The 14,820-nt window shown below is 31.6% G+C and overlaps 1 protein-coding gene across 2 annotated transcripts; it reads right to left on the bottom strand.

Annotated features, from left to right (window-relative positions):
* Positions 1-259: 259 nt before the first annotated feature.
* On the bottom strand, positions 260-10,120 carry LOC107447128 (N-acetylglucosamine transporter UNC93A). Of its 2 annotated transcripts, XM_016061962.4 has the most exons (4): positions 9,780-10,120; positions 7,429-8,368; positions 3,692-3,959; positions 260-691 (listed from the first exon to the last, which is right to left on the bottom strand). In XM_016061962.4, the coding sequence occupies exons 2-4, from the start codon at positions 8,320-8,322 to the stop codon at positions 477-479; spliced, it is 1,377 nt and encodes a 458-aa protein (XP_015917448.2). In that variant the 5' UTR covers positions 8,323-8,368; positions 9,780-10,120; the 3' UTR covers positions 260-476. The 2 variants fall into 2 exon arrangements, with proteins under 2 accessions (XP_015917448.2, XP_087006428.1); XM_087150302.1 differs by lacking the exon at positions 9,780-10,120 and having other exon boundaries at positions 337-691; positions 7,429-8,416.
* Positions 10,121-14,820: the final 4,700 nt, after the last annotated feature.

The raw sequence follows: 14,820 nt of genomic DNA on the forward strand, positions 1-14,820 counted from the left end.
ATTAACTAAATTGTTACTCGTTACTGAATGTCCCACAAATAACCAGTGATTTTAAAGAACAATAGAAAAAACGAAAAAAAATTTCAAAAAATGTTCAGTTTGCTGCGATTTGCTAAGGGTACAATGAATTCAGTTAAGGAAATAGTTATAAAGATCCCCAACAGATGGCGCAGACCACTATAAAATGATAAGCAAAGTTTTTAAACAACATGGTAAAGTCTAAAGAGACGCCCGAGCAAATATTTCAACTGACCGGTTTGGCATGCAGCAGAAATTATTTCATTATTTTTTCAGCTTTTAGCGCCATCTGAAGACGAACTTAGTGGCTTTGTTACCAATTTTGGGTGAGAATAAAACTAATTCCTTAAGCAGAATGCTGAAAACTGTTAACTTCCATCTCCTTCTTATCTTTTTTTTTTTTTTAAATTATTCTCCAAATCGTTGGCCATTCATTTTTCATCATAATATTAATATAATTAAGAGGAGTTTTTTCGTTCAAAATATACCAAAATTTCAACTGTTATGTATCCCATCATTCCAATCACAAGAATAATAACAACAATATATATTTTAGGTGTCACACAGAGTAAACTGCTACATAAAAATGCTATAGCGAATCCTAATGATTCCCATAATCTGTAGTTGGAAAACGCTGCTTCTTCATCAGATCTAAAAAGTATGCCATAGAGAGCTGTAAAAAAAATAGTAAAACATTTCAATATCATTAACATTACAAAACAATTGAAGCATTTGTACTTTTCAATCTGAGCTATTTTCTACGTTAACTTCCATTAAAATATAAATTCAATTTCAGGCTTATCGTTATAAACTGACTCAAATAACCAGGGCTCGAAAAACCGCCCGTCCCCCCGTCCTAGGCGGTCAAAAATTCCCAGCGGACAACGAACTTCTCGAAACCGACGTCCGCGCGGACGGCCATTTTCCCGTTAATGTTAGTGATACATTTTCAATTTTTGTTATCTTACAATCTTTTTTGAAGGAGTAGATAAAGAAAATTTCTCTCATGAATGGGTGTCATTAAAATTTAAGATACATAACATCGCTAAACACCAGAAAACTTCAGCCCTCCGAGCCCAAGCTATTTATAAAGACCTAATGCAGCGAAATGACCCACGATACTTCAACATACTGCGCATGGTGGAATTGATGATCTCTGTCTTTGAGTTCTGCAGCGGTTGAAAGGGCTTTTTCAACTATGAACTTATTATAAAAAAGAAGAAAAAAACACACTTTACGTACTGGTCTTAAACAAGAAGCGTTAAACGCAATGATGAACATCTACCTAAATGGAAAACCCCTTTCAAATTTTTGTGCAGAAACCTCTGTAATTCATTTGGCTTGATTGTGGAACTGCAAACGTCATATTTATTTCATTAAAAAAACGCAGTACCCTAGGATAAATTGACATTCCAGATAACTTGACCATTGGTCATTTAAATTATTTCATAATAAAAATAAATTATTACATAAGAGAAATACTGGGTTAATATTAATAACCTGGTATTTCTTTTATTACTGTGTAATGTAATCCTAGTAACTACGAATTCATTGTGCAATTTATATAAATGTTTGTAATAAATAAGAGAAAATTAAATTTTTTTATTTATTTAGAAGCGACTGGTTAGTTTCAAAGGAGGACGGGTATATTGTTGGACAAGCCGTCCTCGGGGACGGGTAAAATTTCTAAGTTTTTTCGAGCCCTGCAAATAACTATATTAGGCTAGTAGGTCAAGGTTTTGATTTGAGGCTAAGTATAATTAGAATTGTGTTATTTAATTAGGTATTCTTTCGGCTGAGAATTTGCTTCTCAAAAGAGAGTTCTATACTTCATTAATTTTAATTTAAAATGCATTTTTACAAATTTTAATAGCCTTTCAAAAAATATTACTCGAAAATTCTATTTATCTCTATTTCCTTATCCGAGGCATTTGGTTCAGAGTTATTTTATTCTTGAGGCCTATGCTTTTTTTCCAGGGTTAAAAATAATGGAAGACAGTTTATGTCATAGTTTAATTCAAGGCTGAATCACTTCAAATATTTTTATTCACGTCAAATTCAAAAGTTATCTAATTCTTTCTTTATTTAATTTGACTAATTCTTTCTTTATTTAATCTCTTAGAAAGATGAAATCGTGTAGAGCCATATTATACTTTAAGTTCGCTCCATACATCCTTCATAAGGTACTAAATTTAACCGCATTATTTCACTTCTTAAACTTTATTTAACGATTTTGCGCCTCAAATTAGATAGAAACGTGGTTAAACATAGTTGCGTATTACAATTCAAAGTATCTATATTAGGGTTCAATGTTGAACCAAATCTTCCTGATAATAAAATCTGTGAGAAGGTGAGTAAGATTTTACGAAAAAAATTGATTTAAACTTTCGCATTCCTAATTTGGAGAAAAGTATTTTATAAGATAAAGAGAAATATTCAAAAAAACTAGTACCTAGGATAATTAAAGTCATATATAAAATGTCTGCAATATATCTTTTCTTTAAGATTGAACGAGTTCCACGCCCGGAGCCACATGAGCACGCAGAATTCTTACGTCATAATTCTTTATTTAATAATAATTATTTTATTAAATTTAACTTCGTTTATCAAATTAACCAAATAATTCTGTCTCAAAAATAAACTATAAATGACAAGCTTACACTATAATAATATTCAATTTTTGATTTTCTGAAACTTACTGAACATTCTTCTCGAATCTGGTTCAATGTTTCTTTCTTCTATAATAATTTGCGAATTTAGATTATAAAATAGTATTTTAAAATTTCCACAGTGCTTACATTAAGCACTATGTTTAATACCGTTTTGAGTTCCATATAGTTTCCGATTTAAAATCTTTTAATTTTATTTTATTTTATAACGTTCGTTGAACGGCCAACACAATTTTATGGGTTTACGACTACTAATATTTAACTCCGTAGCCTTGTAATTTTGAACCCAATCCAGAAGACAAGGGAACTCCTGGATCGAGTATTGGGAGAAATTTGCCTTCGTGGAGGACTTCTTGATGAAGCTAACCCGCATTTGCGTTACATGGAGAGGAAGACCACGAGAACCTCGCACGGTTAGCCTGACGGCAAGGGGACTCTAACCCATGATCCGTCTACCACTGAGGATATTTCACGTTAGCACTGTGGTCGGTGTAAGCCGGATGCGTATTCGTATCGACTGGGATTCGAACCCGGTTCGCCTCATTGGAAAGCGAACGCTCTATCCCCTGAGCCATCGCGGCTCAAAATCTTTTAATTGGTTTGATCCACATATCCACTTGCTAATGGTGAAAGCATGCCTAGTCATGCCGCAGGAAAAGAGTTCTGCTATGCACCACCTGTAGCCCATTTCGATCGCCAATAGCACAGTGTTAGAAAATATTTTTCACCACGATTGAAACTTTGCTTTTAATTGTGGTGTCAAATTTTATTGAACACAAAACCATTTATTTCCGAAATAAATAAATAGAGAGAAAGAGAAGGACTGAATATCTTCACTTCCCTCAAATTTAAACTGAGTGAATTTTTTAGACTGGAAACTGTAATAACAGCTTGAACGATTTGAAGCCCGCTCCAACTAGTTCCATTTCCGAGAACTCGCATATAAAGAAAAAGTACTTTATGCAACTGCATGCATAGTTAATTATGTTTCTTACAATACTTACAATTAATCATGGTCTGCCAAATTCCATCACTCAAACCCCAGACACCAGCTAAGACGAAAAACACTACGTATTGTTCACTATTGGGTTTCCATAGCAAAAGTGTTAAGCAGACTGCTAAATTTCCAATCGCTCCAGAGATGAAAATTGTCACTCGAGGAATATATTTGGCAAGGCGACCAGAGGTAAATGACACCACAGAATTCACTGCACCGAAGAATATAAACACAAGTCCTACGTAGTAAATTCCCCAAGCACATGCAACGTAAGCCTGTAGATTTGAAAAAGTTACCATCAAACATAAATGAATCTGCATAGAAATTAATTAAATTAACGCTCATTGGCAATAAAGGGATAATTTTTTGTTTACTTTTTGAACTTCAATCGATGATGCGAATGGAATTATCTTTACGATTGAGAAATGTACATATTTCGAAGGTATCCAGTAAAATTTTCGAAATATTATTTTGTAACCCATTGATTCGTATAAACTTGAGTAGCAAGTCTTCAGTGAAGCTGCGAATGAACCCATGAAGCTAATAAATGGTTATAAAAATTGTATTTTTATATTCCAATTTATGAGATATGTCTTGACTGGAATTTTTGGAGCAGGTTAAGCAGTGCACTGTAAAAAATGGATGCTCAAATTTTAGCGAAACTTTCTTTGTTTTTGACGAAACCGTTTCCTGGTATATGCTGCGAGCAAAAATTTCGTCTAAGTGACGAAATAGCTAGCGTCATTTCTCCGAGAAAACGAATTTCGTCAAGGTTCAAAAAATATTTCATCACTCTGCTTTGTTTTGTTTTCTTCGCATAGAAAAAGAAACTCGTAGCGCCTAATGTATCTAACTTTTCTAATAATCACGTGGCATTTACAGATGTATCAATATTGCTGAAACAACACAAAACAACAGACAGATAGAACAGACGGATGAATTACACGCATGCTCCGGGATCTGCCTGGCACAAAGCCAACTTCTTGACAATCACGCAACCGGTCGGTTTGTTTCGTCACTTTATTTTTCGATCGTCTGGTCTTAATTTTAATTAACAATCTCCCACAATGCACTACGATGAGGTTTCTAGTTTAGGAAACATTTTCGTCATATACTTGAGAATTCGCGTTTTGTTACAAATCACGTGATTTCTCGCAGAAATGATTCTCAAAAATTTACGAAACACAGCTCGAGAATTGCTGAATCGTCAAAAACGAGTGTAATGTCGTTCAAATTTGTTCAAGTTTTAATTTGAAGCAATTGAACCATATAATCGCATTTCTTAAACTTGATTAATATCTATAACTCAAACATATTTTATTTTAACAACTCATTAGGGTTGCCAAATATTCGCGCGGTATTATGGTTGAAACCTAAGTTATTTAAAATTATTAAAAAGTTAATTGATGAAAACTTTAAAAATGTATTTCTATTTAAATAAACCTGAAAGACTTATGTAGCAAAATAAACAGTGGTTTCCTGTTTAACTTAATGTCACAAAGATATAATTGGTAAAAGATAAGACTTACACACATTTCGTCACTTAAAAATATACCCCAAAAAATCAATCCAGATTGTTTTGGTTATAGATGGTTACACAACATAGACTGCCTTAAATTAAGACTGATGTTTAAATAATAGTTGTGAAATTAAAAATCTCAAGCATTAAGCAACACTTACATCTTGTTTTCACTTTTTCAACAACCTTTGCAATCTTAAGTTTATCGTTTCGAAATGGATATGATGAAAAATAAATAAATATGAATAACGTTCATATTTTCCGTACGAAAAAGTGACTTTTTAAATTTTAAGAAACTTGTAGTTAGATATCTGACTGCTACAATATATTTATGCTATGTAACTTATTTATACTATGTGACATATTTTTGCCTCTTTAAATCTTTTAATGTGCCTCATTTTATTTAACAACAAGATTTTAAAATCGATAATTAGATGATAATTCCATAATGTCGTCTTTCACAAAATCTTTTTCCTTTTGCAAAAATTTCATGCTTAAAAAAATTGTTTTCACAAAAGTCATTTTCTCAGAAATTAATTTTCTCAAAAAAATATCGTGCTTTTTATATAATTTTTTTTTTAAATAAACTGTATTGATACACTTTTCCTGTTAAAAATTAGTAAAAACAAATGTTTATAAGTTCTTGAAAATATGAAGGTTACTAATCAGTTAATTGTTTACTAAATTATGACGATAATTATAAAAATCTAAAATTATAGTTTTTCACTAATTAAATTTTTTTATATGTTGTAGCTATATCTTTTCTTATAATTTCTAGTAACATTAACGATGCAAAATTGAAAGTGACATAAAAGACCAAAGAAGTCCTTGGCCTCATTTGTTCTTTTTCGAGTTCGTTAACAATTTAAATTTTGAGTAATGGAATAATTTATGAAATATTAATTAACTAAATTCAGCAAACTTAACGAAATCTTTAACTACCAAAAAATGATAGATGTATCTAGAATAGTTAGATTATGATATATCTATTATCATAATCTAACTATTTCGTTAACATTCTATCTAGAAAGAATTATAACGAAATAACATAGTAGTAGCAAATCAATTAATTGGTAAAAAATATATTTTATAATACACATCAAGAAGCTCTTTACTATAGAACTTGTTCTATAGAAATCCCTTATTAATAGTCTTAGATGAATAAATTACTGTTAGAAATTCTGATGCGAATTGAACCACAATATTGTATATATTTGCTGCAACCTAAAACATAAAGTTTAACCATATTATCATGCAAAATATACCTTCTTACTCAATAGGTACAAGTTAAACTAAAATATTTTTCACTTCAAGATTTTTTTAATGTTGCAGAAAATTTTCAGGATATTGCATCGTTAAAAGCTTCATTTTTTTGAGTGAATAAACTACATAAAGAGAAAAAACTTTTCGTTGCATTTATACAAGCATTTGATCTTGCCTAATCCGGATGTGGGGATTTTAAATTTAAAATTAGCATTGCTCCAAAAGCTACAGATATTTTATGACATTATTAGTCTACATTTTGTTGAAATGTACAAGATTAAAAACATTATACACAACAGGAGGTCACATAAATGTTGCGACAAACTTCTAGAGAAATTAGGGCACATCATCAGGATTAAAATTCCATAAGAACACATTCTAGGAATTATCATAATACGCCGCTAGGGGCACTTCCCAGTTATGTATGACCTGCTTATAACAGCACAAAGAAATCTTTCATAATAGAAAAGAGGCCTTAGTAGCATATGACGACATTTCCGGCCACAGGTTACGTAATTTCAATTCTGATGATGTGCTCTAAGTGCCCCAAAAATTTGTCGCAACATTTATTCAATCCCCTGTCATACGCAGCGTTTTTAAACTTGCACATTTCGACAAAACATAGATTAGAAACGTTATTTTGGAAAAGCTTCAGCTTGGCGAGAGAATTCTATTGCAGATTTGAAATACTATAGTATCTAAAACCTGCAAAAAACCTCAGGCAACGGAAAACAAAAAAAATTGCTACTCAGTGTTATCTAAATAAATGAGTGTTTTTATGTTCTTCTACAAAAACACTTTGCATTGTTGACCATCTTGTGTTGTAACCATAAAAAATACCCATGTCCGTTGGACCAATATGAGTAGGTTCAGGTGGTTGAAGCATGCGCAGTAGATGTTTAATTACTGACTACAATAATCAAGTTCTTAATTACTATAACTAATCATTAAAATAAACGTACCTTTGTAAAATCTCCAAGAATAAAACCTTGTTCGAGACCACTGAAAACAGTCAGGGGAACCAGGAGTAACTGTTTTGTTTTCTTCATGTGCTTCAAAGTAGCTAAAATCCTCGATTCCAAACTCTCCGTGTCATCTGCTTTCTTCTTATCATAAGAGTCTAAAAACAGTCCCATTATGAGAGCTGCCAAAACAATGCAGAACAAGTAGATGCCTATCAGGATATGCTTTTTCTCGTCACTGGGAGCTTTCATATTCTCGCTGACACCGAAGCAAAAATCAGCTCCGCATGTGACAGTTTCGTTCAAAGTTGGAATGGCTCCGGCTAGTCCATCTTCATCGCCTTCCGAGGGTCTCAAAACATAAAAAGACACCAAGTTTCCCCATATCTGCGTTGTTTGGAATACCATGAAGAAAATTCCGAAAAAGCGATTCGTTACCACGTCGGCCGAGTCAGAATCTTGACTGGCATATAAAGCACTGATTTCATTTAGGTACGTGCATTTCGCTGACCAAAGAGCTGGCGCGGCAAGACCTAAAATAAATGCCGCTGGCAAAAATGTCCCCATACCAGGATAGAAATTAACAGCAATGTAGGGAGCGTACAATAAAGCACTCATTACCAATGTGGCTTTGCAGCCATACTTTCTGATGATGAGTTTTGGCAGAAACAGAGAAGATATTATCATGGATACATAGATGACACTTTGGGAAATGACTCCTATGTTACCTTCGATGTTGAGTGTGCTTTGGAGATTGGCAAGTCCTTGGTAGGCACTGAACATAAAAAGATATCCGATGCACACTATTATTAGGTTCTTGTAAATACGAGGTTTTGAAAAGACTTGTCCTGTACGGACCGTTTCGAATGTTGAGTGGATTTTTTCGACCACCATCTTGATTTTTTAGAAACACTAAAAATCACCAATTTTTGTTATTCACCTGAAATATCAAAAACTGTTTCAAAAATAACTCAGGATAAACGTATTTGTAGTGAGTAATAAAGTGCACAAAATATTTCTGAAAGACATTTATAGTAAGGTTTGTTACACACCATTTTTTCTTTTATTACAGTCGTAACTTTTGCATCCTTAACGCTTTCAGTTGGCCGTTAAAAAGAAATTTATAAACTTTTATGAAGTTAATAAAAAATTTTTTTGTCCAATTATAACCTAAAATAGGACACCAAAGTTTCGAAGTGAATCCGCTTTGTGAGACAAATACCGCAGAGGTTAAGGATGAAGTATAAGTAGTAAAGTGTCTAGCTTTCATAATTATAGTAAAAAAAATTTCTGTTAAATTTTTATAGCAGCAGAAAATAAATACGTAATAAATATTGTTACGTAATTATAACATTTAACATATCACAGACAAATTTATTTATGTTCACTGCATGTTTATAATCAATGTATTAGCTTCATAACAAAAGATAAAACAAAAAATTTAAACTATGACTATCGATGTTTAAATATTTCAAATTTCTGAAAAGATAAATCAGATTTCAACAGCATCATAAATAAAGCAAATAAAAGCCAAAAATTTAAAAATATCGATTAAAATGATGATGGATTAACAATTGATGAAATTCTTTCAAGTATTACGCTTTAATGGAAAAAAATATTAAATTTCTGTTTTGGTATTCAAGTTTATAAATTAAATATTTTCATGAAAATTCAAATTTAAAAGGTATAGTATATCTATGCATTGACTTTAAAAAAAACTTTTTGTTAAGTAAGGAATAATTTCATATTATAAATAAATGCTAACGTTAAACAATTGAAACATGTAAACAATCAGAGATTTGTTTAATTTTTATTAACTGAAATTTTGTTTAAATATATAAACATTTTAATAACGACTTACTAAATTTTCATATTGTAAGTAAATATATGTAGTTTTAAAAATCATGCAACTACTTAGATATCATGACTTCCAACATTAAAATATTTCAAATGTTTAAAAATGATGATGTTTTTAACATTATTATAATTTAAGGAAATATAAACCTTTAATCAAAATACACAATTTAATCTCAATTTAATTAATTAAGCATTCGATTAACTGTTTGAGTTTAAATGGATAAGTAAATATATTCCAATGCAAACGTTTAAATATGCAAAAAAATATTATCGTCAAAATTTTATGAAAAATTTTATGAGTGAGTAGAGAATAGACTAATGAAAAAAATTAGTTAACATTTAATTTTACTAACTAAACACATTTTAAATGTTTATGTTTATACTTACATAAATCAATATTAGATATGTTACATTTCCGAATATCTCTGTTCCGAATATATATCTGTTTACATTGAGGCTTGCACATATGAGTTTTTAAGTGAAGTTTTACTTACATTAAAGGAACGGGTATCCATTTCCCGAACCGAAGATCTTAACAAGATGTCCAGTAATTTAAAGGATTTCTGAATTTTAGCCCGACCATTCAACCGCTGAAGGACATTTTATATTCTCGAAATGCAACTAAATTATATCGATTTATTTTTCATTTCATTTCTATACTAGTTCAGTAAATTTCAATCTTAGAAACCAGTTTTGATTGAATTCTAAATAACCACATTCTTTAAAATTTACACGTCACTATTTCTTAGTTACTATCCAAAGCTTGGAACTGTGCTCCGAATAAACATTCCAAAGAAACTCGTGCATTAGAACTGTGTATTAAAGGATGCTGAAACTAATTTCCTCAATAGATATTACGGAGATAAAGGTTTTGTAATATATCTGTCAACAGAAGGTTAAAAAAAAAAAACATATGCCTAAATTTCAAAACAGAAAAAGTCGGATACTAAGATTGAGCAATACTTGGAGGAATAAACTTTTTACAATAAGCTTCAATTAGGCTTTATAATCGTTAAAACGTTTAGTTTTCTAGCTTCACTTTCATTGGATGCCATTGACACCTATTCGCCCACAAGCTATTGATTCTCAAAATCATCAAATATTGTTCCTAAGAAATATTTTACATTATGGGGAAAACGAAACCTTACAGATATTTGTATTTCTTGAGAAAAAACAAACAACCGGGGCCTAACGTCACGTGTTTACAATGTAGCAGTTTACAGAAAATGGATAAAATAATGTGAATAACATTAGTTTTTTAAAAAAAGGCGCTATTTTCTTTCAATACAGTTGCATACTTGCACTTCAAGAAGAAGACCTCCCATACCCACACATGTGACCTATGACGTCAGTGCCAGCTTATCTTTATCAGCAAAATGGCGCAGTTAAAGTTCAGCTAAATTTCTCTTCATAAGTTGAAACGTTAATTAAGGGTAAGTTAATAAAATACATAGCCGTATCGCACATCGAATTAGTTAAAATATAATTCTTTCTCGCCTACTTCTTTTACTTAACTTAGATTTATTATTTGTTTGTGTATTTCATTGTAACAGTGATATATTTTTATTTTGTGTACCTGGCAGTTTCGATGCATAACCAGTTTGCTTTTGTTCGACATGGCTTCGTGCCGGTCTTTGTGTTAAGCCTGTGTGTAAATATATGGTGAAAGAAATTAAATCTTTGAGAAAGAATTTAGAATGTGTCACTTGAGAGAATTGATACTTGACGGGCTTGGCTTACTCGAAATAGAATAGAAAGAACAGTTGCTAACGTAAACAAATGCCCCGTTTCACAGGATCGAGATAGCCCCACTACGGCACTTGCAGGCATCCCATTATCCTGGAAAAACTTTGTATGCCAAAACTGCTGGTACATTTTCGAAGATTGTGCCAAAAACTTTCAAATCGCATTATTTCTGTCTGTACAAAACTGACTCGAATTACAGTTAGCTAAAGAACTTTTAAGTAAAAGAAAGTGTATAAATATTTGATTTAAAAATTTACCTTTTTTGTCCCGCAGTGGATTGATCGTTAAGACACGGTTCCCAGCAGATCACCGAAGTCAAGCATCACTGGCTGCGGTCAGTGTGCGGGTGGGTGACCACTTGGATTAGTCTGCGTAGGGACCGAGGGTGTGCTGTATTGTTCCTCGTTAAACTGTTCTACCGTAAAGTGCTCGACTTCGCATGCAGGTCGTCGAGCTACCGAAACGGGGGTGCCATCCCCTCTGCAAAGGATCAAAATTCTGATGGCATGTCTTCGGATCATCCTCAAGGGATGTTTCCCAGACGGTCGCCAATAGCCCATTGTGCAGCTCTAGTGCGACGTAAATTAACTACAACAACTACAACTATAACAATTTACCTTTTTTTACCAAGATTTCCTGATAATTATGCGAATTTAATTTGCACAATATGCGCATTGATCTGCTAAATTGCAATGAGAAATATTTTTGGTTTGAAGGTACTTTTTCGCAATTTTTGTTTTCATGTAATTTTTTATTTGTATTTAATGTAGTTTAGGATAATTATTATCTTAAGAACTAATTCAAAATTAACAAAATAAATATTATTTATTATTTTTTGAACTAAAAATTATCTGTAAAAAAATGTAGTTTTTATATTTATAACCTAATAAAGCTAATTCAACATAAATTTTATTTATTATTAAGCTGAAGAACTATCTGTAGAAGAAAACCAGCCTGATTGGCGAGTAACATCTTGGGTATTTCCTAGAAAGATCTTAGAATGAGTTACAAAAATCATAATTCTACGCACCCATGTCATTCAACCTATAACTATCTTGAGCGTCCCGTCTCGTTTCACCCAATTAGACACCAGATAAACTATTTGAAAGTGAAGTTCATTGATTCTTAGAATCACATGAAATGAAAACAAACAAGCTTTCATCTTCTTTGTTTGAGTAATTCCAATTTATAAACAGAAGTTATCTACAGTTAACCCCATTGACATACGAAGACGTCTGGGAGACGTCATTTGTTTCTTATGTCGAAACAATAATTGACGTGTCTCAGACGTCTTCAACACAGAGATGCCAACTTGCTCCGGACAGCAAAAAAATATTTTATAGTGGTAGTTTATCAATTGTGATTCTTGGTTTAATAAATTCAATTTAGTAGATTTTTATCCACCACTATTTCTAAATAATTCACTGCCTTATATAATTCACCACTTTTTAGTAGTTATGTCATGCTATACCTTTTAAAAAGCAAGCAAAAATAGTCAAATATTTGCAGAATTTAGTTTGTAGTTATTAAACATTTTTTTTTTTTTTTTTTTAATTATGTTGGCGAGTCCGTAGCAGTTGGCATCTCTGTCAACATTCAGTTGCTAGTTGTTGTTTACAGTGCAATCAAAGATCATTTCCATATCAAGAAATTAATAATTCCGCACAGTTTAGAGTTTGTTTAATAATATGTCAAGGGCTTTTATTTATTATTTAATAAGCTTTTTATTTACTTATCCTAGTTTTGGTGAAATATGCGAGGCTTTTCCAGCTTTGTAATTTTCCATATATCTTTCCTTATGATCACTGTCAAGGTATTGAAATATTTATTACTTAGACATCTTTGGCGCATTTCGAAACTACGCTTTATAACCCAATTTTTTTGACTTTCAACTTTTTTTTAAACAATGATGTATTTTAATACTTATGTCTGGTCCGTGGTGGCTGAGGGGATAGAGCATTCGCCTCCCGATGAGCTGAACCGGGTTCGAATCCCAGCGATGGCTGATTGATACGAATTCCGCACCCGAATTGCACAGACCACAGTGCTAACGTGAAACATCCTCAGGGGTAGACGGGTCCTGGGTTAGAGTCCCCTTGCCGTCAGACTAACTGATGGAGGGATTTGCTCCATGTAATGCAAATGCGGGTTAGTTCCATCAAAAAGTTCTCCATGAAAGCAAAATTTCCCCCAATACATAATCCAGAAGTTTCCTTGTCTTCTGAACTGGGTTCAATATTACAAAACACCCGTGAAGTGCAACAAATAATTATTTTAAAAAAAATGGAACTATTTCAATTTTATCCGATATTTCTTTTTCAGTTTTTTGCATTATTTCGTATGTTCATCAATACTGAATTATTGATTATTTCCTTTTTTAATATCCCGTACGAAAAACGGGTATTTAGCTATTATTTTTAAATAAAAAGGCTCTTCAAAATATTATAACGCTTAATTGAGCTAAGATTTATCGAAACGGGAAATGACCATTAATAGGAAATTAACAACTCTTCCACTAATAGCATTGGCGTGAGAGAAAATGCTAACATTCCGGAAGTATTTTTTAGGAACAAGATAAAGAAAATCCGTGCAATACTGTCAAGATAATTTAAATAAGACCTTATAATTAGTCTCCTCCCTAAATCACGAAAAACTAATGACACTAACTTCTTCAATTTAGAAGTTAATTTATGTTAATAACTATACTTCCGTCTGCAAGGCTTACATTAATCAAATAACATGAGTCTGAAAAAACAAGGACAGTAATTGGCTTACTATGACATTCCTCTTTTCAATCAAATATTTCAAAATAGCATACTTACTGATGTCTATGTTTGGATATTTGGCACAAAGTTATGGGTTCAAATAAAAATATTTTGGATATGTATTCTACTTATTTCTATCTACTTATTTTCGAACTCTATGAAGTATCTAAATCAAGTAATAACTAGTGGTTTAGTTAGAGAAGACGAGAACTTTTTTGATTAGTTACTTACATTTTAAAATTATCAGTCCGCGAGAGATAACTTTTTTTTTAGTGTTATTCTTACCATACAAGTTCATTACGTCTTCAACTCAAAATTTACAACATAAAGAGAATCATTCATAACCAATGGGTTGGTTGGACTGAAAGAATAGTTGTAAATAAATGTTGTTGTTTTTTTTGGGGGGGGGAGAGATGGAGGAATAATTTTTATTACATCTTTATTAGATCCGAAAAAGATGGGAGTTCTAAGAAAAATCTAAGTTTTAAAGTCTTCAGTTTTTTGGTAACACTTTACAAAGAATTAGAAAGTATCTCTAAAAGTGAAGAGGTAAAAAATCTTAGCAGGGCAGACGAAAAAAATTTTCACAAATATAAAATAAAGAAATACAAAAAAAAAAAAAAAAAAAAAAAAAAAAAACGTCTTACCATTTTTTAGAAAATTCTATATAACCACTTCACTTAATCAGCTATTTCTCTTATTCCTCAAATTTTTCGATTTTTTTTTTTTTTTTTACTTGGCAACGACATTAACTTGTCTCAAATTGCTCTACGAAAAGGGCACTAATCAAAATTTAACTTATAACAAACAGTGTTCGTCATGCTTGAGAATTGTTATTTTCATAGGTTACGGAAAAATAGCTCTGAAAAAGAGTAAAGGAAAATGAAGCATTAGAAAAAAACCACTGGGGAAAAAAACTCCATTACCAAATTGAGTCTGAATTAAATATTATTAATTATTGGAATATTATTTAATTAAGTAAATATTATTTAATTAATTATTATTATTTTTTATTTATTATTAT

The sequence above is a fragment of the Parasteatoda tepidariorum genome, chromosome 8 (assembly GCF_982258835.1).
Source record: "Parasteatoda tepidariorum strain Cologne lab strain chromosome 8, Ptep-v5.0, whole genome shotgun sequence".
NCBI lineage: Eukaryota > Metazoa > Arthropoda > Arachnida > Araneae > Theridiidae > Parasteatoda > Parasteatoda tepidariorum.

Coding starts and splice junctions, on each gene's coding strand:
- LOC107447128 (XM_016061962.4), bottom strand. CDS start 8,322: ATGGTGGTCGAAAAAATCCACTCAACATTCGAAACGGTCCGTACAGGA. Junction 3,960..7,428: donor TTCTTGGAGATTTTACAAAG/GTACGTTTATTT, acceptor TCAAATCTACAG/GCTTACGTTGCATGTGCTTG. Junction 692..3,691: donor TTGGCAGACCATGATTAATT/GTAAGTATTGTA, acceptor TTTTTTTTACAG/CTCTCTATGGCATACTTTTT.